The 25,792-nt window shown below is 60.5% G+C and overlaps 14 protein-coding genes across 14 annotated transcripts; 8 read left to right on the plus strand and 6 right to left on the minus strand.

The window, feature by feature from the left end:
- Positions 1-3,238: 3,238 nt before the first annotated feature.
- PAN0_004c2375 (NADH-quinone oxidoreductase) lies at positions 3,239-4,518 on the plus strand (the record flags this gene model as incomplete). Its single annotated transcript, XM_014802319.1, has 3 exons — positions 3,239-3,290; positions 3,497-3,643; positions 3,815-4,518. 3 exons carry the CDS (start codon positions 3,239-3,241, stop codon positions 4,516-4,518), a joined length of 903 nt encoding a protein of 300 aa, XP_014657805.1.
- A 160-nt stretch (positions 4,519-4,678) lies between these two features.
- Positions 4,679-5,470, minus strand: PAN0_004d2376 (Golgi SNAP receptor complex member bos1; the record flags this gene model as incomplete). Its single annotated transcript, XM_014802320.1, has 1 exon — positions 4,679-5,470. The coding sequence occupies one exon, from the start codon at positions 5,468-5,470 to the stop codon at positions 4,679-4,681; it is 792 nt and encodes a 263-aa protein (XP_014657806.1).
- A 574-nt stretch (positions 5,471-6,044) lies between these two features.
- Positions 6,045-7,076, plus strand: PAN0_004c2377 (protein arginine n-methyltransferase; the record flags this gene model as incomplete). Its single annotated transcript, XM_014802321.1, has 1 exon — positions 6,045-7,076. One exon carries the CDS (start codon positions 6,045-6,047, stop codon positions 7,074-7,076), a length of 1,032 nt encoding a protein of 343 aa, XP_014657807.1.
- A 134-nt stretch (positions 7,077-7,210) lies between these two features.
- Positions 7,211-8,563, minus strand: PAN0_004d2378 (zf-cchc type zinc finger protein; the record flags this gene model as incomplete). The annotated part of the gene is made up of 1 exon (XM_014802322.1): positions 7,211-8,563. One exon carries the CDS (start codon positions 8,561-8,563, stop codon positions 7,211-7,213), a length of 1,353 nt encoding a protein of 450 aa, XP_014657808.1.
- A 428-nt stretch (positions 8,564-8,991) lies between these two features.
- On the plus strand, positions 8,992-10,272 carry PAN0_004c2379 (DER1-domain-containing protein; the record flags this gene model as incomplete). Its single annotated transcript, XM_014802323.1, has 1 exon — positions 8,992-10,272. One exon carries the CDS (start codon positions 8,992-8,994, stop codon positions 10,270-10,272), a length of 1,281 nt encoding a protein of 426 aa, XP_014657809.1.
- An 18-nt stretch (positions 10,273-10,290) lies between these two features.
- Positions 10,291-12,132, minus strand: PAN0_004d2380 (carboxypeptidase S; the record flags this gene model as incomplete). Its single annotated transcript, XM_014802324.1, has 1 exon — positions 10,291-12,132. One exon carries the CDS (start codon positions 12,130-12,132, stop codon positions 10,291-10,293), a length of 1,842 nt encoding a protein of 613 aa, XP_014657810.1.
- Positions 12,133-12,455: 323 nt separating this feature from the next.
- On the plus strand, positions 12,456-14,018 carry PAN0_004c2381 (uncharacterized protein; the record flags this gene model as incomplete). Its single annotated transcript, XM_014802325.1, has 1 exon — positions 12,456-14,018. The coding sequence occupies one exon, from the start codon at positions 12,456-12,458 to the stop codon at positions 14,016-14,018; it is 1,563 nt and encodes a 520-aa protein (XP_014657811.1).
- A 476-nt stretch (positions 14,019-14,494) lies between these two features.
- On the plus strand, positions 14,495-16,015 carry PAN0_004c2382 (uncharacterized protein; the record flags this gene model as incomplete). The annotated part of the gene is made up of 1 exon (XM_014802326.1): positions 14,495-16,015. One exon carries the CDS (start codon positions 14,495-14,497, stop codon positions 16,013-16,015), a length of 1,521 nt encoding a protein of 506 aa, XP_014657812.1.
- Positions 16,016-16,027: 12 nt separating this feature from the next.
- On the minus strand, positions 16,028-17,584 carry PAN0_004d2383 (tRNA-specific adenosine deaminase 1-like; the record flags this gene model as incomplete). The annotated part of the gene is made up of 1 exon (XM_014802327.1): positions 16,028-17,584. The coding sequence occupies one exon, from the start codon at positions 17,582-17,584 to the stop codon at positions 16,028-16,030; it is 1,557 nt and encodes a 518-aa protein (XP_014657813.1).
- Positions 17,585-18,033: 449 nt separating this feature from the next.
- Positions 18,034-19,983, plus strand: PAN0_004c2384 (N-acyl-phosphatidylethanolamine-hydrolyzing phospholipase D; the record flags this gene model as incomplete). Its single annotated transcript, XM_014802328.1, has 1 exon — positions 18,034-19,983. The coding sequence occupies one exon, from the start codon at positions 18,034-18,036 to the stop codon at positions 19,981-19,983; it is 1,950 nt and encodes a 649-aa protein (XP_014657814.1).
- Positions 19,984-20,047: 64 nt separating this feature from the next.
- On the minus strand, positions 20,048-21,048 carry PAN0_004d2385 (NADPH-dependent 1-acyldihydroxyacetone phosphate reductase-like; the record flags this gene model as incomplete). The annotated part of the gene is made up of 2 exons (XM_014802329.1): positions 20,048-20,623; positions 20,704-21,048. 2 exons carry the CDS (start codon positions 21,046-21,048, stop codon positions 20,048-20,050), a joined length of 921 nt encoding a protein of 306 aa, XP_014657815.1.
- Positions 21,049-21,417: 369 nt separating this feature from the next.
- Positions 21,418-22,614, plus strand: PAN0_004c2386 (NAD-dependent deacetylase sirtuin 2 homolog; the record flags this gene model as incomplete). The annotated part of the gene is made up of 1 exon (XM_014802330.1): positions 21,418-22,614. The coding sequence occupies one exon, from the start codon at positions 21,418-21,420 to the stop codon at positions 22,612-22,614; it is 1,197 nt and encodes a 398-aa protein (XP_014657816.1).
- Positions 22,615-22,737: 123 nt separating this feature from the next.
- On the minus strand, positions 22,738-23,604 carry PAN0_004d2387 (p-loop containing nucleoside triphosphate hydrolase protein; the record flags this gene model as incomplete). The annotated part of the gene is made up of 1 exon (XM_014802331.1): positions 22,738-23,604. The coding sequence occupies one exon, from the start codon at positions 23,602-23,604 to the stop codon at positions 22,738-22,740; it is 867 nt and encodes a 288-aa protein (XP_014657817.1).
- Positions 23,605-23,972: 368 nt separating this feature from the next.
- On the plus strand, positions 23,973-24,725 carry PAN0_004c2388 (mitochondrial ribosomal small subunit component; the record flags this gene model as incomplete). Its single annotated transcript, XM_014802332.1, has 1 exon — positions 23,973-24,725. The coding sequence occupies one exon, from the start codon at positions 23,973-23,975 to the stop codon at positions 24,723-24,725; it is 753 nt and encodes a 250-aa protein (XP_014657818.1).
- Between the last annotated feature and the right edge of the window lie 1,067 nt (positions 24,726-25,792).

The following is a 25,792-nucleotide window of genomic DNA, read 5'->3' on the forward strand; positions in this document are numbered from 1 at the left end:
GAGCGAACGGTCCGAACGGCAACACGTGCATTGACATTGTGCAAGGCTTCTTTGCTGTTCCAGCTGGTGCTGCAGCGTCCATTCCAGTTGCCAATCGGTCGATCCGCTGACCAGGAACCCGTGTGGGGGGCGATCCACGCGTCCTGCGATCTGCGGATTTGGGCACCCAAGCGCGCGCGTCCAATTTACGCGGGCCGACACGCGTGCCACCCATCTTGACGTGTTGACGTGCCAAGCCGGCACTTCGCGTCACGTCAAGCATCCGTCGAACGCAGACACGCGTCTGGAAGCGTCTCTCCCTCGGCACCGACCCGCCAACCCCGAAGACCGGTGCGAAAAAAATCGGACGTGTTAGATCCATCCATGTTTGCGGGTTCATTTCAGCTCGACGTCTGCGGATCCACACGAACACTACCTAGGCACCCTTACCCGCGCATTCGCCGCTGCCTCAAACCCGTCCCTTCCTGGGTCAGTCTCTGCAGCGTAGCCTTCGTAGCCGCTGCGGCGCTTCCAGGGTGAGCGACGATGCCGGTAGCGAGGCGGCGTTGGAGGCCAGAAGCGTGGGAGAGCGCTTGTTCATTTCGACGGAAGCGAGGCGTGAAAATTTGCGGGGTAAGGTACAGAGCGGGCAGGAGAGCACCGAAAAGCGGCCCCCCCTCAATTTCGGAGCAACGGGCTCTTCTGAGCTGCAAATCGTGCAGAGCCACATCCGCTCGCCGCGTGGGCGGGTTATAACCGGGCTAACCCCCCTCCAGCGAGTGCGGCAGTACCGGTTGTGGCGAAATGCCGGTGCCACAATAGCACCGAGAGGCCGAGCAGCCACTTGGAGTGTGCAGATTGGGCGGCGTTCGGGCAGGGCTTTTTTGGCGAGCCTTACCAGGTCGCCAGCCGAGCCGCCGCTGAGCCTCGGACCCCTTCAAACCTTCGAGCCAGATTCATGCGCTTGGAGCGTTGAACAGAGTCCAGGGCGTGGCGGAGTGTAGGATGAGGGAGGTGGCGTTGTGTGGCCAGGCCCATTGGTGGCGGCGAGAGGATCAGGGGTGGGGGGAGTGGATTAGCCGAGTTCGGGCTCGTGATGCAGCTTCGCCATTGTTCTCCACCGAGCCTCTTTGCATCACCTTGCCACTCGAGCTCTAACCCAGATATGAACTTCGGTTAAGCATGAGGGCATGCTCCGACGCTACAACAGCGACGGTGGAGCGGGATCGAGCTTGCAGCTGCGTTGCGCGGGTCGGCAAGCAAGGCCCCGATGTAAGAGCGGGAAAGCTTATCCCGAGGCCTCGAGCACTTGCATGCGAGCTGCTATTGTGCGGTTTTGAGTGTGAAGCCGCACAGCAGAGATAAGACTCGCTTCGCGGGGAAGGTTGCTCTCCATGCATAGATTGATTTTCCCCCCTCTCTCTCAAGCCCTGGCCTATGGAGTTGGACGCCACACGTATAGTGCCACACAACTCCACGCCTTGTGCCTGGGCAGGGCGACAAGTCAGGATCTTCGTCGGTACCGATTCGAGACGGGTGATCACACGGCTAGGGTGGTGCATGGCTGGGTGTGCTCAAACGCTGACTAGAAGAGGCGCGATAAGACGTTGATGCTTCGGCCCCGAGGTATGGCATCATTGCAAAGACGTGCTTCTGTCTCGGAGAGCGTCGTTGGCGCTACACGGTCCACTGTACTCCGCCCAGCGCTTCTAGGATGCAAAGCTGCTTGATTAGCAGCATACCTCCGCCTAGGCGCCCCTTGGGAGGAGCGGACAAACGCAATTTCAGGCGGAGCGTGGAAAAATTTCTAAATGCCCTCAAAGCCAGCATTCGCCAGGAACGGCAAGCGCCTACATCGCCGAGCGGGTGAGAAATCTGGCAGAACCGCTTCCTTCTCGACCCCCGGTTCAAGGGGCGAGGGAGATCTAAGGCCGATCTCATGTCGATCCACCTCGCCAAATCCCGGCGTGTTAAGTCGTCTTAGCACATAGCCGCCGTCAGCCAACACCATACCTGCGCAGCTTGGCATTTGGCTCGGTATGTCGATATGAGCCCGTGCTGAAATGAGCTCGGTCCTTTGCAGGATAGCGAGGTAAGCTGAGCGAAGGGGTCCTAGGGTCGTACGAGCCACGGGCGTCGCGTGCCTCAGGGCGATCCGTGCGACCCCCTTGCAGCTGGGTTCCCGCGCATCCCCTGACCTTTTGCTGCTCCCGCGGTACAGCCCGAGGCAGCCAAGGTTAGGAGCTCGCTTGTTCCCCCGCATCCCCCTCTCCCGCTGCACGGCGCTGTCAAACCTTGTCTTCTCCAAACATTGGACACATGCCTGTGCCTGCGATTCCCATCTCGCCCCTCGGCTCCCTCTAGTTCATCCGCTTGGAGTCTATTCGCTTCGGCACGGGTGGTGACACACCGCTGCCTACGTCGGTTCGAAAGCAGGCCTTGCTCGACCTGAATCGATTCCTTGTCGAGTGACCCTCGGGAGCTGGATCGAGATTGGGAAGAGATGCAGGCCGATCCATCGTTGATCCAAGAAACGACTTGAAAGGACGGGACAAGACGATCTGCGGGTCAGGCACGGGGAATGTCACAACCCTTCACGGAAGACCTGAACACTGTTCCGTGTTGGACATGTGCCCACTGCATGCCGCGGCTGTGCGGAACCTTACGAGATACAATGCAGAGGGTGGCAAGCGAGTATCGAGCCGAGGCCTTTGCCAAGGTTCACCGGTCTGGCATGCCTTTCCCCCCACCATACCTCTCCGTCTTCCGAGGACAAGCGGCCACCCAGATGTACGCCATGCTCGCGGCAAACAAACCGCAGCAGCTTATAGGGGCGAATGCTATGCAGTGTGCAGAACGGCGCAGTGTAGACCTTAGCGAACGCTCAACAGATTTGTCTTGCATGCAAGGGGGCTTAGAGTGTCCTGTGGCATAACCGAGTCCCAACTTGCCCGGTGCTTGCCACACGACCGCTGGGCACCCTTCCGTATCATTCGAGGGTTGGCTATTGATCGTCGTGTCAGGTGCTTGGGGCGTTGGTGGCGAACACGTCGCTTTACGATACGGACGGCGCCAGCCACAGTCTCGCCTGGGCGCTTGCGTCGGGTTATGAGGACACGCTCCGTCCGTGGCTTGCCAAGCGCAGGCCGATGCCGGGATGTGGATATGCGCGCTGCGGGTCACATGCGTTTTAACTTTCGCCTACACGGCGTTTGCTCGTCCATCCGAGTCGAGCTGGCGCTGCCTTCCTTCTCGCCCCATGCAAAGGCGCTCCGCTGCTCATCCAGCCTGCAAGAAGCAGCTGCCAAAGTGTAGGAGCGGATCGGGATGGCTGACGCAAGCGTTGGCGCGGGAGAAGTTATGTTAGTTCGACGTGGCAAACAGCTGTCTTGAAATTTGATAAGCTTAACATTGCTCGACATTGCGAATTTTGCTAGCTTATCGCACGAAAATATGTTCGGCGCGCACTGGCGGTTCCGAATTTCGCGCGAATGCTTGGTAATGCGATCGTCCTGAGGCCAGGAGGAGGCAGCGACAGCGGCGCTGCAACGCCCACACCGAGCAGATGGTGCCGTCATCCGCTTTGTCGCCACCATCTCTTGCACCTTGCTCGACCTGTACACCGCTGCAAAGATGGCTGCTCTTCGCTCGCTTTCTCGAGTTGGTACGTACAAGCACCACGCACAGTGCCAGGCGGCACAGACACGCAGTTCGACGCACTGGTGACACTTAAAGCTGACCATGCTTTGACCTTTCCTCCACCCACCCGACCGCTATGCGACCAAACTGCAACCGACGACCTTGAATGCATTTCCTACGTCTGGACACACTGCAGGCCTTGCTGCCAAGCCTTCGATGGCTCTGACGCGCTCGTTCCAGACGTCGACGATCCAGTCAGTGCCCAAGGTGGCTGCTGCCGCTGCACAGGGTGCTGGACCTTCCAAGCCGACCGCGCGCCGATCGATCTCGTCGTCCGCACCCGCCTCGAACGCCGGTCCGGATGGTCCCGTCCCTCTGATGTCCGTGGCGAACCGCGGCTCGAACCAGCTGTCGCTCGAGACGCCCAAGAACGGCGTGGAGTACGTGCTGTCGTCGATGGACAAGATGGCCAACTGGGCGCGCCAGTCGAGTTTCTGGCCCATGACGTTCGGCCTGGCATGCTGTGCCGTCGAGATGATGCACGTGGCTACGGCGCGATACGACCAGGACCGTCTGGGTGTCGTGTTCCGTGCATCGCCGCGTCAGTCGGACTGCATGATCGTCGCCGGCACGCTGACCAACAAGATGGCTCCGGCGCTGAGGAAGGTGTACGATCAGATGCCAGAGCCGCGCTGGGTGATCAGCATGGGTTCGTGCGCTAACGGAGGCGGATACTACCACTACTCGTACTCGGTCGTGCGTGGATGCGACAGGATCGTGCCCGTCGACCTGTACGTGCCCGGATGCCCACCCACCGCAGAGGCTCTCCTCTACGGATTCCTCCAGCTCCACAGGAAGATCAGGAGGAACAGGAAGACCACTCTGTGGTACCGCAAGTAAACCGCATTTGCTCGTCGCTCAGCTTCGTCTGGTTCCACTAGTGGAATACAGCCTTGGTCTCATCCGTAACGTGTTCGGCAGCGACTTTGTGGGGGTGATGTGAAGCGAGTGTGTGGTATTTTGGTGTGTGCAGGAGACTAGGAGCAGGCACGGGCAAGCATCAGCCGAACCACTTGTAGATGTACCAGAAGCAGACGAGGGTGAAGATGGCGCCGAGGGCAAAGATGATGTTGTCCTGTGTGCTTCTGCGTTCGATGTACCCGATCACGTCTCTGCTGAGGCCGAGGGTATTTGCGGCGTCTCTGAGTCTTCGCTGTGTGCCTTTGAGGATGCCGCGCTGTTCGACGAGGTTGCCAAACACCTCTCTGCCCTGGGCGATGAAGGCGTCGAGTTGGGCCTCGGTGTTTTGGATGAACGAGTGTTCGCGCAGCGCATGCGATTCGCGCGCCGAGAATCCGCCGCCTTCGCCAAACATGGCTGCTGCGCTTGCGTTCATCTTGTAGGCGGCGAGTGGATCCGCCTGTGGTGAAGCTGGCGCATTGCGCGCATGCAGGCTGAACGGAGATTCCGCAATCGCACTCACGCGGCGATTCGCGTGCGACCCGCCATAGTTGGCATTTGTGGGCGATCGGAGCGTCGCCGACCCGTTGTTTTGTGATGAGGCGCCGTTGGAAAGCGCGCCTTTGGTCTTGAGCCGCGCTAGTTGCGATGAGAGTTCGGAATAGTCGGTGCGGAACTTGGCGACGCGCGTGAGCGCCTTTTCCTGCTTGGACTGGATGAGTTCCTTCTTGGCCAGATTCTCGTACTCGTCGATCGTGCGTTCCAGTGACGAGAGAGATACCGTTACGGGTCCGAATGCGGTGGGCGAGGTGTCTGCCTCCGAGTCGATGCGCGAGATGTCGGACTGGATCGACGAGAACTGACGCAGCGCCTGATTGTAGAGCGAGTTCATCGTGGCGAAGAGACGGCAAGGATGGACTGCTTCGGTGGACGCTGATTTTGCGTGTGGCTGCTGCTGCTTAGATGCCACGCAGCATGGTGATCGCTTGGATGGCCGGCGTTGGGCTTATGAAGTGCTAGATGGTGACGAGGCAGGGTGTTGTTCTCGGGCTGCAGCAGCCGTGTGGTCACCACGCAGCCATCCGAGCGAGGCGCACCGACCAAGGCACCGCAACCGACGCTCCAAACGTGGCGGGCGCGGGCGTGTGAAATTCGGCGACACCTTACCAATGTGAGATCGAAAGACAAGCAGAGTGGCCACGGCGCACAGCTTAAAATTCGAGAAATTCTTCCTGAAACGATTTTTTTTTTTTGCCGGCAGGAATTGTGCATTTTTTCAAAGATGCGGAAGCAGCATCCACGGCTCTCAGGGTGCAGTCAGCAGTCAAGCAGACGACGGCAAAAAAGAAGGCTCAACCAAGAAGACGTGCAGATTCATTTTCTTCGTCGTCGGCTCAGTAGCTCCATCACCCTTCTCCACCACCACTCCCCATTCCCCACCCCCGCCATCCGCCCCAACGCTCAAAATGGCGTCCACTTCCACCAACGGCGCCTCCGCCGCGTCCACCTCGGACATGACGTCGCGCGACTACTACGCCGACTCGTATGCGCACTTTGGCATCCACGAGGAGATGCTCAAGGACGAGGTGCGCACGCGCTCGTACCGCAATGCGATCATCAACAACCCGCACCTGTTCAAGGACAAGATCGTGCTCGACGTCGGATGCGGCACCGGCATCCTCTGCATGTTCGCCGCCAAGGCGGGCGCCAAGAAGGTGATCGGCGTCGACATGAGCAACATCATTGATCAGGCGCGCATCATCACCGAGGTCAACGGCTTCAAGGACACCATCACGCTCGTCAAGGGCAAGCTCGAGGAGGTCGACCTGGGTCTTGGCCCGGACGGCAAGGTGGACATCATCATCAGCGAGTGGATGGGCTACTTTTTGCTCTACGAGTCCATGCTCGACACGGTGCTCATGGCGCGCGACAAGTACCTTGCGCCCGGCGGCATGATGTTCCCGGACAAGGCGACCATGTACCTGTCTGCGATCGAGGACCAGGAGTACAAGGACGAGAAGATCGGCTTCTGGGACGACGTTTACGGCTTCAACTACTCGTGCATCAAGGACATTGCGCTGCGCGAGCCGCTCGTCGACACGGTGGACATCAAGAGCGTCGTGTGCGATCCGTACCCGATCAAGCAGCTCGACCTGCTCACCGTCACCAAGGAGGAGCTGGCGTTCGAGTGCGACTTTACGCTCAACGCCACGCGCGACGACTACGTGCACGCCTTCCTCGGCTGGTTCGACATCAGCTTCGACGCGTGCCACAAGCCCGTCCAGTTTTCGACGGGCCCGCACTCGCGCTACACGCACTGGAAGCAGACCGTCTTCTACACCAAGGACGTCCTCGCTCTCAACCAGGGCGACGCCGTATCGGGCAAGCTCGTCTGCAAGCCCAACCAGCGCAACAACCGCGACCTCGACATCACCATCGACTACACCGTCCACGGCGCCACCGCCGCATCAGGCCGCATGGAGTACAAGATGTCCTAGTCGCATCCCTCTAATCACGTTCATCCACTTGTACATACACACATTCACGCACTACATCTTTCATCGCATAGACGGTCATTTTCGTTTTTTTGCTGTTCGGCAAAAGTTCGTTGTGGTATTGCACTGGCCAGCTTTCAGAAAGAGACCACCTTGGCTGAGGACTTGTGCTTCTTGGCTGGTGGGTCTGCCGACTTGCTCTCCTGTTCGACCTGGACACGCTTGCGCGCAAAGCTGTGGAAATCGTCCTCGTCTCCGCCGTTGGCGTTGGATTCCTTGGTGGATCCAACGATGACCTGGTGAACGAGGCTCTTTGCGCCCTTGTCAGTGTTGCGCTTGCCCTCGTTGCGCAGCGAGAGCGGACAGTCCTTGGCGAGATGCTCGACGGACGAGCAGAGCTTGCACGAGCCTCCCTCGGGGTACACGCCGCGGCCGGCGTTGTTGGGGCACTTGGACGACAGGTGGCCCTTGGCATGGCAGATGAAGCAAGTGGCGTAGGGGAGTTCGTCGTTCTTCAGCGCCGGCTTGCGACACTTGGACAGCGTATGCTCGGTCGAGCCGCAGCGGAAGCAGATGCCCACAGCGTCGCGACCCACCATGGGGGCATCGGCGCGATCCGACTTGAGCGCGATCGACTGCGCGTCGAGCGCGTTGGGACAGTCCTTGGCCGAATGACCCATGCCGCGGCATGCGAAACACTTGAGCTTCGCCTGTCGTTGCTCGGCACGCTCCTCGCGACGCGCATCGCGACGATCCATACGCCTCTGCTCGTCGTTCTGCCCCCACCCGTTGCTGGCGTTGCTGGCGTTGCCGGCGGCAGAGTAGCCACCGCGTGCGCCCCATCCGCCATCGCCACCGTGCGACGCCGAGGGTGCAGACCAATCTTCGCCCTTGTGTCGAGATTGCCACATGGTGTCGGTCTGCGGAGCACCCAGACGGATGAGCTGACCCTTGGGTCCGTACTCGAACGAGCCAAACATCTGCTCCACCTGTCGCTCCACGTCGCGCGCCATCTTCTGGAACCGCTTCTTGCTCTCGTCGTTCTTGGCCTTCTTCATCTTGAGCTTGAGCAGCTTGGCGCGCTTCAGCAGCTTCTCCACTGTCGGCGGCTCCGCGTCCTTTGCTGGCGCTTCTGGCTCGGTGAGCTCCGAGGTGGCTGGTGCATCTGGCTCGGATGGCGCAGCAGCCGAGGTGGATGCCACAGGCTCTGTGGTCGCTGCGTCGGCGCCAGTCTCGGCGTCGACACCCTCTGCGTCGTCGTTCACATCCTTCTTCGACTTCTTGTCCTTCTTTTCCTTCCTTTCCTTTTTCTCCTTCTTGCTCTTCTTGTCCTTGGATGGGGAGTCGGATGCTGACTCGGCGACCGGCTCGACCTTGACGGGGGAGGACGATGCCGACGCGACAGTGTAATCGTGCTCGGGCTCCGAGTCGGAGTCGACCATCTTCTTGGCGAGCGAGTGCCTTCCGTCCAGCTTGGTGTATCTCGTCATGGCGTGTATGTGTGTGTGTGTGTGTGTTTTGCGCAGCTGTCGGAGGGGATGGACGTGCTGATGATGGGCGTGGGTCAGCAAAGCAGCCGAGTCGTTCGGAAGCGCCGAGGCGAGGATGTCGTTCGGCCGCTCTTCTGCTCTTCTGCTCCACAAAATTTTCCCAAAACTTTTGGGCTGCAGCCGACCGGGCGATTCTTCGGGCGATTCTTTCGCAGGGTCCAACGCGGTGCCTTTTTTTTTTCGAGACGGAATGTCCGATCGGCGCCCTAACATCTTTCGGAATTTGCGCACCGCCGTTGCCGGTGGAGGCGCAGACGAGAGTGAGTTCGGGCCACGTCGACAGGCAATCCGAACTGAGCCGTGCTCGCAGTGGAGCTTTCTGCTCACCACCTCCATCTTTGGCCACTCCCCAACGACACACACTCACGATGGACGAGATACGCAAGATTCCTCCCGTGACGCGCACCATCCTCGGCGCCACGGGTGCAATCACGCTGCCATGCATTCTCGCCATCACGTCTCCGTGGCGCTATGCGCTCTCGTGGCCGCTCGTCATCTCCAGGTTCCACCTGCACCGCGTGGTCACCTGCTTCTTCTTTGGCGGCAGCGGCCTCAAGCTGCTGTTTGATGTCTTCCTCATCTTTCGCAACAGCACCGACCTCGAGCTCAACCACTTTGGCAGACGCACCGCCGCGTACACCTGGGCGCTCCTCGTCATGGGCACCGTCATCCTCGCCACCAACTATCCTCTCGGCTCGCCCATCCTCTTTGGGCCCATGCTCAATGCGCTCGTCTACCTGTGGAGCAGGGCAAACCCGCACAGCAGCGTGTCGTTCTTCGGCATGGTCAATTGCCCCTCCCGCTGGCTCCCCTATGTTTACATCGGCATCGACCTGCTCCAGGGCGGACCGGGGCTGGCGATCCAGAGCGCCACGGGACTCATCGCTGGCTATGTGTACTGGATGTTGGACCAGGTGCTGCCGGGTCAGCAACGCAGGCGCCGCGGGAGCTACATTCCCACACCTGGCTTCCTCGAGAGCTTGCTGCCGGATTCGCTCGATCCATCGCTCGAGGGGCAGAACATGGGCAACCGAAACGCTCGCAGAGTGGCGGGAGGCATCGTATGGAACGCGGCTCGTGACCGCGGTAACCGGCTCTCCGACACGGGTCCAGCGAGTCCACGCCCCACGAGCATCGCCTCGGCGCTGGGCGCAGGCACAAGGTCGACACTCTCGGCGCTGAACCCGTTCCGCGGCTCGCGGTCTGCATCGCAGACCACCGGTCCGAGCCGCGAAGAGATGCTTGCTGCAGCAGAGCGAAGGCTACGCGCGGGTGGAGCCTCGTCGATCGTCGGCCGCAATGCTGCCGAACGCACGCCCGCCAAGCCGGCAGGATCCAACACGCCCGGATCCACCAGTCTCAACGCGCGCCCCGCCAGCACCTCGACCACCGCCGCAAGTGCGAATCTGCGAAAGACGGCGGCGGGAAGTGCGCAGTCCAACATGTTCACCTTTGGGCAGCTCAATAACTCGTCGCGCGCACAGCAGGAGCAGCATGAAGAAGACCATAGCTCCAGCGGGGGTGCTGTTGCCGAACAGCGCCGGACACCCAAAGGCAAAGCCAAAGCACGCGACAGCGACGACGAAGAGGAGGCACCGCCATCCGCAGGCTACACATGGGGATCAGGCGGCCAGCGTCTGGGCGATTAGAATTTTTGCAATTCAGAGTTACAGATCAGTCGTGCCGACGGCTTGGATGAGGAGTGTGTAGAACTGGGTGGCCTTGACGAGCGCATGGATGGGAGTGGCTTCGTCGACGGTATGGATGTTTTCGTCGCCACCTTTGATGGGGAAGGGTCGGTCGGAGCCTGGGCTGAAGCGGAAGATGTGGCGCGTGAGGTTCCAGTAGCTCTTTGTGTCGGTGTTTCCGCCCATGACATCCGGCGCCACTAGGATCCCAGGCCACACGGCGCGGATTGTGCCCTGTAGCAGCTTCCACGGCGCACCATCCAGCGGCGTATACGGTGCGGGCTCGAGTGCGGATTCAAACGCATCCGACAACACCACCCTTCCCTCGGCATGCCCTTTGGACGCAGCGACCACCGTCGACCATGCACTGCCATTACCCTCGACACTCAGCCCCAGACGATCAGCTACGGGTCGAAGGACAGCGTGTACGTGCTCGCGCACCGCCGCTGTGGACGAGGTGATGTCAATACGGTGATTGATCACCGCCGATGCCTGTTCGGGCAGTGCATTGATCTTGACGCCACCCGCGATGAGGTCGACCGCCTGGGTCGTCTGGAATCCAAACCGTTGGTATCGCGACATGAGCCCAAGCACCTTATCCGCCTGCTTCTGCACCTTGCGTTTCGCGCGCTTCGTGTGCTTGCGCTGCAGACCAGCGAGCTTCTTCAGCGCGGCCGACAGCTTGGCATCTGCCTTGGGCGCATCCCGTGTGCACTGCAGATACTGCAGCCCCGGATGCACCTTGTCGGTGTGCGTCACATCCAGCACCGGTTCGTACGGATCCGACTCGATGGCAGTGATGAGTTGCGCAAGCAGGCCGATGGACGTGTGTTTGCGCGGCGCTGACGAGTGCCCACCAGGAGTGTGCACGGTGACCCTCACATCGAGGTATCCCTTCTCGGCCACAGTCGGTGCCGCAACAGCCATGCCGAGGCCAAGCTCGATACTTCCGCCCTCGTCGACGATGAGTGCCACGCCGTCCTTGCCGTAGCGCGTCTCGAGGAACGCCGCGAGCTTCTCGCCGCCCTGCGTGCCGGAGCTCTCTTCGTCGAACCCGAACGAGGCGACCACGGTGCGCTGCGCCTGGTAGCCGGAGCGCAGAACGCTCTCGAGCGTGGCGAGGATCGAGACGAGCGACGCCTTGCAGTCGCTCGCGCCGCGTCCCCACACGAGGCCGTGGTCGTGGTCGATGAAGCCCGAGAACGGTGCATGCGTCCAAGCGCCCACGGTCTCGGGCTCGACGGGCACGACGTCCTGGTGCGCCATGAGCACAAGCGGGGGCAGCGATTCGTCGGCGCCCGGAAGTGTGTACACCAGTCCCCACTCGTTGACCTTTTCGAGACGCACGCGCGAGTCGGGCGCATGCACCAGCGGGAACGCAGTGCGCAAGTAGGCGTGCAGAGGAGCGAACACCGCCTCCCATCGAGCCGGATCCTGCTGCACGGTGGGCCAGTCATCGCCGACGGAGGTGTCCACCTGCACGGCTCCCGACAGCAGCCGAGCGAGGACCATGTCCGACGGCAGATCGATGTCGCCGTTGGAGCTGCCGTTGGTTGACGGAAGCTCAAACGGAGGTACCTGCGGGCAGGCATCGTTGTCGCCAGATGCACCGACTGTGTGCGAAAGAGATGGCGCAGCTTTTGTCGAAGAATGATCGAGAGAGAGGTTGGAAATGAGCGGGTAGCCCGTCATGTGCAGCAGCACAAAGGTCAGGGCGCATTGAAAGGCGAGGATGCATTTGAGCAGGCGTGCGTGTCGCTGCAAAAACGACGGCCTACGCAGCGGCGGTAGGCCAAGCTGAGCCTCGCTGGCAGCACCCATCTTGTGACGGTGTTGCAGTGTTTTCACGTCGAGGGAAGGGTTGGATGGTGGTCGGGAAGGAATGGCTAGTGTCGCGTTATGAGATGCAAAGAGATAAGCGAGTCACAGGCGGCTGCGCTGTGGGACACACGCGGGCCGTGCATCGCTCGCCGCTGGCTGTTGGCCATCCGCGGATGTGGAGGAGAGGCGCGCTTGGACCCTGAATGCTAAGTTGCCGCACCCTCCTTCCTCTGCCTCGCCCACCTTTCCTGGAGACCACGACACGGGTTTGAGCGACAATTGGCTTTTACGCTCGTCTTGGCTGTCACACGGATGGCTACGGAATGACGCGCGCACTCCCCGCCGAGCTTCTCGCGCGGATCGTCACATACCTCTTGCCATCGATCGACGCATGCGCCTCGACACTTCCGCACCCTTCGGGCTCTGATCTCGAATACGCTCCGCCGGTCCCATCGAACACCAGCGCGGATCTGCTATCGGTATGCCTGTCGTGCTCTTTGCTGCACGAGCTCGCGCAGGATGCTCTGTACCGCGCGCCGCTCGTGCGCACGCTCAAAGCGCTCAATCTCTTGGCGAGCACGATCGCAGCCGATGCCAAGCCACGCACATCTCCAGGGCCCAGTCGCAGCGGTTCGGGCCAGCGGGCGACCATGGTGCGTGCTATCCATCTGTCACCGGGTGACGGACTGCTGCAACCGGGTGATACGCTCGCCGACCAGAACGGCTACAAGGACAGCCTGCGCATCATGTTCGACCACGCATCCGAGCTCGACTTGATTTGGCTCGAGCATCGCCAAGCGGGCGCCGCATTCCTCGAGCTGCTCCATCCGCACACCGTCTGCCGTCCACGTCGACTCACGCTGTCCAATCTGTCGTTTTCGGCGCCGCCATTTTCGAGCATCCAGTCGCTTGCGCCGCTCTCGAAGCTCACGCATCTGCACCTGATCAAGATCGTGCCTCCCCCGGCGCTGATCTCGTTTGTGGTGGGTGAAGCGATCCATGCGGAAGAGCAGGGCAATGTGCCCGAGAGTATAAGCAAAGGCCTCTCTCCGTGTGGATCGCTCGAGTGCCTACGTCTTTCGCTGCTACCGCCCGATGCGCTCGTCGAGTTCGAGGCGTATGTGGCGTGGAGAAGGGCGTGGAAGGAGTACGAGCAGCTCGATCCGCATCAGCAGGCGCAACTGCCGGCGCCAAGAGCACCGCTAGGTCCGGCAAGACGCTTTGCGGTGCAAGAAGCCCTGTATGATCTGGCGGTGCGTGCCGCCCGTCTGCCTCGTCTGCGCCTGGTGCTGCTCGAACTGAGCCCGCTCGGATCGCTCGCGCCTCCATCATCACTCTTTAGCACAGCACGACAATCCATTGTGTCACCTAAAGCAGTGCTGGAGGATCGACGTGCGCAAGTATCCGACCAACACACCTTCCGTGCCTCGATGCGCACGATGCAGCACCAGCAAGAAGCAATGACGCGTGACGACGGAGGCTTGGGTCAAAGCGAAACAGCACCCATGCCCACGAGGGAGGAGCTGCGGACGGAGGAGCGCGATCGGTACTGGCGTCTCATCGAAGCGGGCAAGCATGCACTCGTGCGGTTATGGGGCGAGAGCTGCGACGAGCTGCCGGATCTCAGGGTTGTATCCGCGCGACCCAACGGACACGACCGTCGCGAGGGCTTTTTGGATTATCACTGCCAGACTGCTGCTTCGGCGGGTGCCGATGTGGGATGTTGGGCCGACGCCGACGTGTTTGAGCTGGTCGATCAGTCGCCCTTTCTCTCGTATCGTGCCGACGACCTCAGTCGGGCGTGGTATTGGACGGGCGAGCTGCCGCGCTCGACAACGAGTACTGCTGGCGAGACGAAGCTGATCCCATCACTAATTCCATTGTGATCTCCCGCTCCATTTTCGGCTTGAACCGATCCTTGGCTGTGCAGTGTGATTTGAAAAAGAGGCGGCGTGTGGCGACGATGTGACTTTGGACAGGACGCCTTGCGCCAGGTCCTGATCGGAGCGAACCTATCACCGCCCTGATCATCGGAGAAAGAGCGCCGTGAATTAGGCTCGACTGCGCAGACGGAGCCTTGACTTATTCGCGTCCGTCTCTTCATCCTCTCATCTACTTTACTTGCAGCGCGCACGTGTGACATTCCGCCTGACAAGCCTCACTTTCTCGCCGCTACACTGCCGTTCTCGCAGCCTCTCTGCCAAGACATTCTGCCAAAGATTGCTGCGAATTCCAGATGATAAATAGCAACCAGCCTCAGGTCAAGATCTTGAACGAGGACCCCCATCTTCCATCGAGGCGGGCTATATCCTCAGTACATCCTCACCTCCCTCGCGCCTTCTTGTGCGCGCCACGCCTGGCAATGTTGAGCCCACTCCCCATCGAGGTGCTCGAGCTTATCGTGGCCTACGTCAGATCGAACGATCTTTACGCTTCCACGTCCCCTCACCCATCTGGCGCAGACCTCGACTACAAGCTCTCGCTCAACTCTGACCCCCGCAAGGACCTGCTATCGCTCGCACTCGCTGGGACTTGGCTCCACAAATTTGCGCGCTCAGCCCTTTATCGTACAATCCACATCAGGACTCGCTTCTCCTTCCTCCTCTTCGCGGACGCCATCTCCCTGTCGTCCCTCGACGATGAGAACGAGACCGCTCCAGCGAGTCGAGCAGCCTCGATTCGTGCCGTCATGCTAAGAGAAAAATGGGCGCGCAACGCGCAAGTCGACTGGTCCACCTTTCGTGACACACTACGATCCTTCTTCGATCACGCGACTCAGCTCGACGTGGTCGCTCTCGAGAGCGACCCAGTTTCGTCTGTGTTCTTGGACGTTCGGACCATCTGCCGCCCGCGCCGGGTCACACTCGCACTCAGCTCGAAAATACCGCAAGCCCAGCGCTTCAACGCCGTTGCTTATGCGCCACTCTCCGAAGCGACGCATCTCCGCTTCCTGAACGCCATGGCCGCTCTGTCATTTATCAGATACCTAGTGAGCGAGGCAGATGCTGCCAAGCAGCTTTCGCTCTGCGGATCGCTTCAGTGTCTGCGCCTCTCCCACCTATGCCGATGCAGTCTACATGGATTTGCGTCATGGATCGAGCGGAACAAGCAAATGGACGAACATGAAGAGGACGCAGCCTATCTGCAGCCGGGTCGCGTAGATCCCGGCGTGCTACTTCAGTCGTCGCTTTCAATTCTCGCCAGATATAGCGACCGCTTGCCCCATTTCCGCTTGCTGCTGCTTGACTTTCGCACATCGCAACATCCTCCTCTGAGAATGCCATTTCGGTCGGAAAATCACGAGGATCTCAAGGATACGCTTCGGCGGGACACGCAGACCAAAGCAGCGTTCGAGTCTCGACGAGCGCAGCCAGCCGACGCACGCTACTTCCACGCCGCAATGCGCACGGTGCAAGCCTTGAGTGCGAAGCGTGTACCCGACGTAAGCACCAGCGATGCTGGAAGAGAATTTGAAGAGGTGAAGCGCACGTTGTCTCGGGACGAATTTTGGCGCGAAATGGAAGCTGGCAAGCACGCATACGAGCGTTTGTTGGCTGAAAAGAGCGATCGGCCGCCGGAGCTGCGGATCGTGCAAGGAAACCATCCGCAAGGAAACCCCAAAAAACCAAAGGCCTATCCTTTGGACGAGATTGACTTCTACTGCCAGACTGGCCCCGGAGCAGACGACGCGGATGTGGGCTGCTGGGCGGACCCCGACGTATTCGACCTGGTCACCCGTTCGCCCTACCTTTCATACCGGTTGGATACGAGCGGCAAAGGATGGTACTGGACCGGCGAGCTCCCACGCTCTACGACTCGCGATGGCGTGACCACCTACATCCCATCTTGGATTCCGATCGACAATCCCGAGAGTCTGCAATAAAGGTGCTTTCCATCACGCTTGCGGTGTGCGATGGCCACTCAGGTCGAAGTGCGCGAGATGTGCGGGAGATCTGAGCCAGCCGTGAAGCGGCGGTGCATCCGCAGACGGATGAAGTGCCTCGTCCGATGCGGGTGCGGGCATGTTGATGGCGGTAGCGCGAGTTGCGCGTTCGAGGAAACTGTCGACTGTCTGCTGGGCGGTATCGCGTGGACCCAGCACGGTATCTTTAGCCTGGCGGTACATCTTTGCTCCTCCGCCTAGACATCCTTGCTTGGCATCTGCGTACACCACTGCATCGGGAACGCTTCTTCCAATCGCTTGCATCGTGGCTATGACGGCAGCGAAGTAGCTGAGCCGACACACGCCCGATCTCGCAGCGGGCTTGAGTGGTTGCTCGGCTGCGCGTTTGGTGGGTGCGCCCATCTTCGTTCCGGCTGCAAGGTTCTCGGTCTTTGCCTTCTTCCCCTTCCCCTTCCCCGTCGGATCGGGGATATGGACGATCGAGTTGACGCAGCTTTCTGGTCCGGCCTCTGCCGAGCTAGTTTGCAGCTTTGCCTCCTTGCTGTCTGGAAACACGGCCCCTGACCAGCCGACCTCGATCGAGCATCGTCCACGTATCGCCCGGTCGAGTGCACGCTTACAATCGTCTGCCAGCACGAGCTTAAGCTGGCCCAAGCGCGCTTCTGCATCCGGGTGGGAAGGCGGGAAGATGTATCGCAGCGGATGGTCGGCGATGGTGACGGAGCTGATGTGGACCGGTGCGATGAGCGCAGATAGCAGTGCGCCTTGGATACCGACCCCGGGCACATTCCAGAGCGCGAGCTTGTCGCTGCACGACATGCAGATGCTCGGCGGCGCATCGGGGCGGCCTGGCTTGGTGCGTAGCGAGGCCGACGTCCCCGGTTGCTGTGTTGAAGACGCCCTTCCTCGCACCACGTCCGCTGCGCCAGACCGGCTCGAACTAGTCATCAGACCATTGGTGGTGGCGGATAGATAGGTACCGAGAAGCTCGTCCGGAGTTGACGCGCCGGGTTTCTGAGCCGCAGCATCTTGGGCGGCGCGCTGGAACTCGAGCAGACGGTTGGAGGCCGCCCCGCACGGCAGTGTCGATACGTACAGGTGACATCGCACATCCGAACGCAGCCTCCATCTCTGATTCCCATCCAGTGCGTCGGAGGGCTCAGGCTCAAAGAGCGCATTGGCAACGCCACCGGGCGAAGCGAGTTCTTGTTCGAGACGGTGGAGGAGCCATAGACGCGCCGCCCTTCGTGAGAGGACCTCGGCGTGCTGATCGTGCAGCACATCGCCGTGCACTGGCATTGAAGCATACGGAAGGCACCGCAGCCCCGTTGCGAGCGATATGAGCGTATACTCACGCGACTTGGACCCATCCGTCGAAGGAAAGGAAAGAGCAAAAGCGGCTAGCACCGTCCATTCGAGTCGGCCGTTGGACTTGATGCCCGGTTTGGCTCCGCGCGGCGGCAGACCGAGGTAGGTCGCCAGCGCCAGCGAGGCGAGCTGCTCGTGATCCACCGCGTCCACGTCCGCAGTAGCAGCCTCGGTCGACATGGCTACAACGTCCGAGTTGTGCAAGAAGGAGGGCCTCCTCCGACGCCGCCCTTCAGGGTCCATCGAAAGATGCACATCATCCGAGTTCCGAACAATTTTTCGAAACAGGACGATGTTAGAGCGGAGATGCTTGGCTGCAGCTGACGTGCCAAGAGCTGTCCGGTTGTGGAACGTTGCACCGATTCATGTGCAGCAGCGTCACTATGCACACGCTGCGCTCAACGGCCCGTTGCTATTTCCAGCCAAGGGTGCCTCTGCTCAGCCATGTGCCCCTTTGAACCCTGTCAGCCACGTTGGCTAACCCTGTCAGTCACGTTGGCTTACATCCACATCATGCTCGTTCTCACCACGTCCCATCCTTCATAGACACGCTTCCATCCAGCAAGATACCCAGGGTCGACAATACGGTGCATAGATAGCCTGCATAGGGCACATAGATACCAGCCGAGATGACCGAACCACAACACCATCCGCATCTGCCACATATCGGCAATGGCCACTACGATGGCGAAGTGCATCACCACAGGAAGTTGAGCGACAGGCTAGAGGCGCGCGGTGAGGCCGATGGAATGCACTCGCCGCCGTCGTCGCGATCGTCTTCGTCGAACGATGACCAGCTCGCCAACCAAGCTGACGACACGGCAAAGCAGAACGGCAATGCGACGGGGTCAGACAAGCAGTCGCTCGGATACGACATCAAGCTGACGCGCCGCTCGTCTGATCCTGCCGCCGACTCGCAGACGCTTTCGCCCGACGAGCTGCCCGAGCATTGGGTGCCAACTATGGTCTCGCAGCTCAACCGCGCCACCTCGAGCGCGTTTGGCCAGCTCACCTCGGGCGCTCCCTCGCCGCGACGCAACTCCAGCGCCGATCATACAGATCACGACCAGCCGGAACGTAAATCCAGCGAGGGCCACGTGCTGCCGCGGCTGACGTTCTGCAACCCGTGGAGCAAGAGCTTCCGCAAGCCGGGCGTGAAAGAGCTGCTCAACGGCGGACTCAAGTGGGGTCTGCCGGACAGCTACACCGAAGGATCCGGACGCGGTTCCGTCCGCGCGTCCGGATTCAAGTCGCAAAAGAAGGCGCAACGACAGCTGCAGCTCGCCAAGCAGCAGGACGAGGAGCTCGGAGAGGGGTGGGATGACGTCGGCGTCGTACAACCTCACTGGGGTTGGCCATCGTCGGCGCTGCAAAATGAAGTGAAAGACACCCGAAACACCAACGCTTCTATCGGCGACGTTCCAGGGCCTAGCGATGGGGGCGAGGCGGACTTCAAGGCCAAGGAGCGCGCGGTCAACGAGTGGTGCGATCCAACCGATCCCTCTCGTCCTGCGGCGCGGGTGACCTGGCTTGGCCACGCAAGCACGCTCTTACAGCTTCCGCCGCTGGGTGGCACCAGTCCCGGCGAAGGGAGGGAAGATGTATCGGGTCGATCGCTCAATATCCTCTTTGACCCAATCTTTAGCGAGCGCTGTTCGCCGTCGCAGTCTGCGGGGCCGCAGCGCTTCACGCCCGCACCGTGCAGCGTTTCCGACTTGCCGCCAATCGACATTGTGGTGATTTCGCACTCGCACTACGACCATCTGGACTACCACACGTTCCGGGAGCTGCGCCACCTACGCGGGGATCGCATCCATGCCATCGTCCCGCTCGGCGTCAAGGACAAGCTGACGGGCGCGGGTGGGTTTGGGTGGCATAAAGACCAAGTCAGCGAGCTCGATTGGTGGGACCATGCCACGCTCACCTGCACCGGCACCGGGTCGGTCAAAGTCATGTGCACGCCCGCGCAGCACGGTAGCGGCCGAGGGGCGGGGGATAAAGATGCGAGTCTGTGGGCGAGTTGGGTGGTCGAGTGGAACAACGACTCTGCACGCTTCGCAGCATTCTTTGCGGGGGATACCGGGTTGAAGTTCCACCACGACAGTCCGGACAAGCGGCACAAGTATCCAGCGTGTCCGGCGTTTGGCGAGATTGCGCGTCGATGTGGACCGTTTGACCTGCTGCTGTTGCCGATCAGCGTGGGAAGCTCGTTGAGCTACTTTCGGTCGTGGGATCCGTTCCCGCGTGCGATGTCGCCGTTCCCGCGTGTTTCGGGTACACTCACGTCGAGCATCCACATGGACCCGTACGACGCCGTCGAGTGCCATGCCATCTTCAAGGCAGAGGAGAAGAAGCCGAGCAAGGTGGTGAGTCTGGCGGTGCATTACGGCACGTTTGTGCGCAACGAGGAACAGACGAGGGCGGATGTACGAGAATTGGGACAGGCGTGCTCCAAGCAGCGGCTGCGATTTGCGCGGGTGCGCGACGAAACCGCTCTGCTCCATTCACAGTCCAAGGACGATGTGTTCATCGTGGCCGATCAGGGTAAGACGGTCTGGTTACCCATCCACACGACCTGATTTCGCGCGCCGTCTGGAAAAATGGGAATGGCAAAAAAAAGTGTGGTATGCGTACAGAAGGAGTCTAGATGTTCTTGTTCTTGTGGGCGTTGGTTCCGATGCGGTGAATCTGGAAGATCCTACCCACGATCCAGTCCTTGACCTTGGTGGGGAGGTAGTAGGCGATCCAGACGGTGAGGCTCTTCTTGCCCGTGAAGAGGTAGGCGCCCGGGTTGGAGGCTGCGACCCACTTGCGCACGTTGCGGGCGAAAGTTTCGCTGGGCGTGGGTTCGCCCTGCTGGCTGAACTCGGCGCGGAACTTGACGAGGTCCTCGACGTGCTTGTACAGCGAGTCGGCAGGCAGATATCCGAGATCGTCGTCCGACCCACGCGGTGCGGTGGGCAGATTCTTCTGCGTATTGTCTGCGATCGACGACTTGATCGCACCCGGAGCCACGACCACCACTTTGATGCCGAACCCGGCCAGCTCGAGTCGAAGCGTATCCGAAAGCGCATGAACGGCGGACTTGGATGCAGAATAGGGCGCACCGAACGGCATGCATGCAATCGCAGCTACCGAGCCGATGTTGACAACCACTCCCGAGCGACGACGAATCATGGACGGCACCGCGGCCTGCGTCACCGCGATCAGTCCAAAGAACTGCCAAGCCAAGTTCAAAAGCGAAAAGCAGTCAGCACGAGCGTTGAGAGAGGGCGCGAAGAGGGGAGTGGCCGACTTACATTCGCATCGAATGTCTTGCGGATGTTGTCGATGGGTGTTTCGATGAGGGGGCCAACGGCGAGGTTGACGCCGGCGTTGTTGATGAGGATGTCGATGCGGTCCTTGGTGCAGTGGCGGATGTTGTCGAATGCGGCCTTGATCGACTCTGTATCCGTCACGTCGAGCTGGACGCGCTCGATGGTCGCCGGCAGCTCGCGCAGCGCCTCGACGTTGCGCGCCGTGGCAAACACGCGGTAGTGCGGCTGCGCGGCGAACTCGATGGCCATGGAGCGGCCGAGGCCGGACGAGCAACCGGTGATGACGACCACCTTGCGCGGGTCGTTGGCGGTGATGAGTTCGGCCATGTTTGCAGATGCTGTGAGGTAAGATGGTGGGTGGGAAGCAAAGGTCAAAGCGCGGGTGGGGGAGGTGCTTCTTCTTAATTTGAGACTCTGGTGGGACAGGAAGTGCGTCAGGTTGGACGGCGTGACGTATGAAGCCGAGCCGGTCGCCGCCTGTCCCCACCAAAATTGCGATTTCACGAAGACGACCCACCCACCGGCTTTGCAGAATCAACGCAGAGGGCCGAGCCGAACCGCTCTTCTCCCAGAATTCGCCGAATTATCGTTCCAAAAAAGTAAGCCCGAAAACGCGCCTGAAAAATCCACTTCCCCGCCTCTCCGCCTCCACACGACACTCCTCCTCCCGCCACCACCGCACGGTCCTCTCTCACCATGCCACCTCACCATGGCACCGACAGCAACAACGCATTCTTTCCGTCGCCGCATGGTCCCTCGCTCGAAGGCGTAGCCGCATTGCTCGCCTCGCCTGCCACACGCAACGTCGTCGTGCTCGCCGGCGCAGGCATCTCCACATCCGCCTCCCCACCCATCCCCGACTTCCGATCGCCCGGCACAGGTCTCTACTCGAATCTGGCGCAGTACAATCTGCCTTATGCAGAAGCGATCTTTGATATCGGCTACTTCCAGCGCAAGCCGCAGCCGTTCTTCACGCTCGCCAAGCATCTGTATCCGGGCAACTTCAAGCCTGCGCTGGCGCACTACTTTTTGGCGCAGCTGCAGGCGCGCAACAAGCTGCTGCGCGTCTTCACCCAGAACGTGGATACGCTCGAGCGCATCGCTGGCGTAAGCGCGGAACGCATCGTCGAAGCCCACGGCAGCTTTGCCACTTCCACGTGCATCGCATGCAAGCATCGTGTGGACCCGGAATGGATCAGGACTAAGGTCGAGAAGGGAGAGGTGGCAAGGTGTCCACGACCGAAATGTCCCGGTCGGAAGAGGGGCGGGGGCGGACTGGTTAAGCCGGACATTGTATTCTTTGGCGAGAGTCTACCGTCGAGATTCTTCCGATGCATTCCGGATCTCAAGAAGGCGGATTTGTTGATAGTGATGGGTACGTCGTTGCAGGTACAGCCGTTTGCATCGCTCATCGATGCCGTCCCCGCAGACTGTCCACGTGTGCTGCTCAACCTCGAAAAGGTCGGCGAGATCGCCAGCTCGGATGGCTATGCGGGCGGTAGCATGGGCTCGACCATGTTTGCGGAATCGGGATTCGATTTCGACGGCCTCGCGTACGGCGGCAGACGAAGCACGCGCGATGTCTTTTGGCAGGGCAAGGCTGACGATGCAGTACAAAAGCTCACGCAACTCATGGGTAAAGAGTGGCACGAAGAGCTGCAAAACCTCAAGTCCGAGGGGCATCGAAGCTTAGACGACGCCAAGCCGACCCGGACAGAGGCGGAGGAACCAGAAAAGTCCAAGCCATCCGCTAAAGAGGTTCAAGCTGCAGACAAGACTAGCACAGAGTCAGACGAGGTCGACCAACTTGCCGCCGACCTCGGGTCGAAAGCCAAGCTCAAGCCCGAGCCCGAGCCAGATCCATCTTCAACCAACGATGCCAAGAAGGAGTAGGACACACAAGCCTGCATTCGAAGCGCGTGGTCGAGGGCATTCATGTAATCTAGATTCTGAATGGGTTTGCCATATCGGGGGTATCTTGTCCTACGCAGCCTAACGTTCGAGCCGGCGGTACTGTCAAAGAGGCGGTTGAATCGGCACAGCCGCCGATGGGGCTGGAGGTGTAGCTGCGGCCGCAGCGAACGAGGGCGGGGTGTGTGAGTTGTCGAGTCCAGGTTGCTGCTGTACTGGCTCCAACAGGCCATGTTGAGCGAGGTGGGGCGTATGAAGCGCCGATGAACCCCTTGTCGGTCTAGCCTCGCCTCGTCCCCTCCCCCTCCCCCTTCCCCTTCCTCCTGCTCTGGGCGGTGGTCGTTCCGGCAGAACACCCTCTCCCCTCTCCTCCACACTAAGCCTGTCGAACAGCATCGCGTTGACCTCGTCGCGCGTCGGATTCTGCGACATCCTCGTGGCTGGCCATGTGAGCACATAATGGAAACCCTCCTCGCTGGATGCCTTCTGATACGTCCTCAAAAAGTGCGGCAGAATCCCTAGTGCCTGTTCCGGAGTCTGGATCGTCTCGTGACCAACGCGAAGCTTCAGCCTTCGTTCCGCTTCGTCGATCGAAATGGTGAGCGTGAGCGAGATCGTCACCACGCTGCGTGTGCGCTCGCCGTCCGCGGTGGACGCATTGAGCTCGCGTGCCAGCTCCAACCACGTCCGACGCTGCTTGGCATCGATGTTGGTTCGGTCAATCACAACGTGGTAGCCAGCAAGCAGCGCTGTGCGTGCAGCGTACACCACGGCGTGTCGATCGCCAAGCTCGTCCTGGTTGCACCGACGCCAGTCGCCAAAATGCTCCACCAGCGCCCGGGCGAACGTCGACTTGCCACTCCCGATCAGCCCCGACAGCACCAGCATGTACTGTTCACGCGGCGCATCGTCACAAGGTGGCTGTGAGGGCGCAGCGGCTGGAGTGGCCGCGAGAACGGGTGTGGGATGCATGTTGGTAGAAGGCGGTGGTGGAGGAAAGGCGCAAAGGGTCCAGCCCGCGAACAAAGTTGCAGATGCGCAATTTCTTCCACAGCGCCTCCGGTCCGCGGAACAACTTCTGGAAAAAAATCAGCATGTTAGACTTCTTAGCAAAGGGCACGTGACGAGAAGCTTTCTTCGCAGCCTTTGCAGAGCGTCGTCCACCGCCATCTTTTTCGCGCACTGTATCGGCCTCCTTGCTTCATCCCATCTGCTCCACCTGCTTCTCACCGCCAGGCTCTCGACTCGGTCATTGCCACCACACCACTCAGAGGCAAAAGTCTCCAGGAACACCCAGCTGGTCCCCACAGTCCCTCCTCTTACATCCGACCACCATCACCATGTCGGTAGCTCTCGGATCCTCGTCGATACGCACTGCGAGTGCTGCAGCAGCATCCTCGTCTCGCAGCGCCTTGAACCCAGCAAATGGCAGCACGCGCGCCTTCTCGGCCTCCGCAAGTGCCGCTGCCAAGCCGCGCAAGCAGCGCAACTCCAACGACCCCATGGCGCTTCGCAAGATGGGCAAGTTCAACTACGACGATGTGCCGACGCTGGGCCACTTGATCCTGCAGCGCAAGCGCGAGACGCTGCAGCTGCTGCGCACGATCGAGTTCGAAATTCCTAAGCTCGCCGGTATGCGTCAGGCGTACAAGCCGCCCACGACGGCGCAGTGTGTCCAGTACCGCTTCCAGCACTACCAGGGCGAAAAGCACCCGGCCTCGCGCAAGGTCGTGCTCAACGTCAGCGTCGATGCCCTCGCCAACGCCGGTGCTGTCAAGGACGAAAAGTCGCGCCACAAACTCCTGCTTCTTGCAGGCAGCAGGTTCCACCCCACCGCCACACCGGCTACGTCGCAGGAACAGCCCAAGGGTGACATCAAGATCTCGTGCGAACTCTTCCCCAACGAGAGACAGAACATGAAGTGGTGCTCCGACACGCTCGATGCACTCATCAAAGAGGCTAATGTCAGGACGCCAGACGTGGATGCGCTCCCGCTCGACCCAAGGGCCAGCCTCATCCGCCAGGACAAGAAGCGCCACTACCTCCGCGCCGACCGCCCAACGCTCAAGCACTTCCCCAAGCACTGGTTGTGATTCGAGGGTCGTGCTGTTCATACTACGTCTTTATCCGATTAAGCACCGGCTTCGTGTGAGCTGCGTGTGCAAGCAGTGTGCAAAGTCAGAGCTGCTTGAGGTGAACTTGTCACAGCGGTCATGCTTTGCATCGGCACGTCCATCGGCCCGATGCACGATCAGAATCTCCTTGAATTTGTTAGGTCGAGTGCAATACTCGGCAAGAAGCGAGGTAAAAATTGGCGCAACGTGATTGGACGCAGATAAATCTGTCAGCTAGTGATAGGCGCCCACGCCATGCCAACCGATCCAACACTGCTCTGCCGACCAAACACTCTGCTTCATTTTGGTGTTCATCGATCCCACCATCGTTCAGACTGCTATGATACGCTGCCTCAGCAACCGTTGCTCGGTCCAACCCAACTGCCAGACCGCGAGTCGACTCGCACAGAAGAGCCAGGAAAGCGGGTCGAGATTATATACGCCTGGCTATCCCGGCGGGCGACGCGTAGAGGTGCTGCGGGCGGAGGCTGAAGTTGGCTCTTATCGGGGTGTGTGTGTGTGTGTGTGTGTGCAGAATGTCGAGTTGCGCCTCGTCTCGGCAAAGCTTATCTCGGCGAGCGATCCCCACGCGGCTGCCATGTGCATGTGGCCTTCAAACCCTGCCTCGCAACCTTGCAACCCTGAGTTCGCTCGCTCCGGCCATACCGGCACGCGCCTTATCTCTGGCGAGCTTCATCAGGAACGCTCTCCGCACCTCAGGACCACTCAGCTCGGCCGCCGTGCCGGCTTTCGTCCCCCGCGTCTTCTCCTTCGTTTTGCCCGCGATGTTGGCCGATAAGCAAAATTCTCTTCCCTCCTGCTTCCCCAGGCTCATCGCGAGTCCAGGTAGGGCTGGACACCCATCGTGACCGGGCGCAGGCGGACTGCGGTGCCGAGGCGAAGAGCTGTAGATGCAGGTACCGCAATGTGCATCCGAGAGATAACGGACTCATGCTCGGCTCGCACCTCGAAGCTTCTGTCAAGCTTGGCCTCTTGGTCGGTTTCAAACTCCAAGCCCGCCCTGTTCCGCTTCGCCATTGAGCGAT

The sequence above is a fragment of the Moesziomyces antarcticus genome (genome assembly GCF_000747765.1).
Source record: "Moesziomyces antarcticus DNA, scaffold: scaffold_v10004, strain JCM 10317, whole genome shotgun sequence".
NCBI lineage: Eukaryota > Fungi > Basidiomycota > Ustilaginomycetes > Ustilaginales > Ustilaginaceae > Moesziomyces > Moesziomyces antarcticus.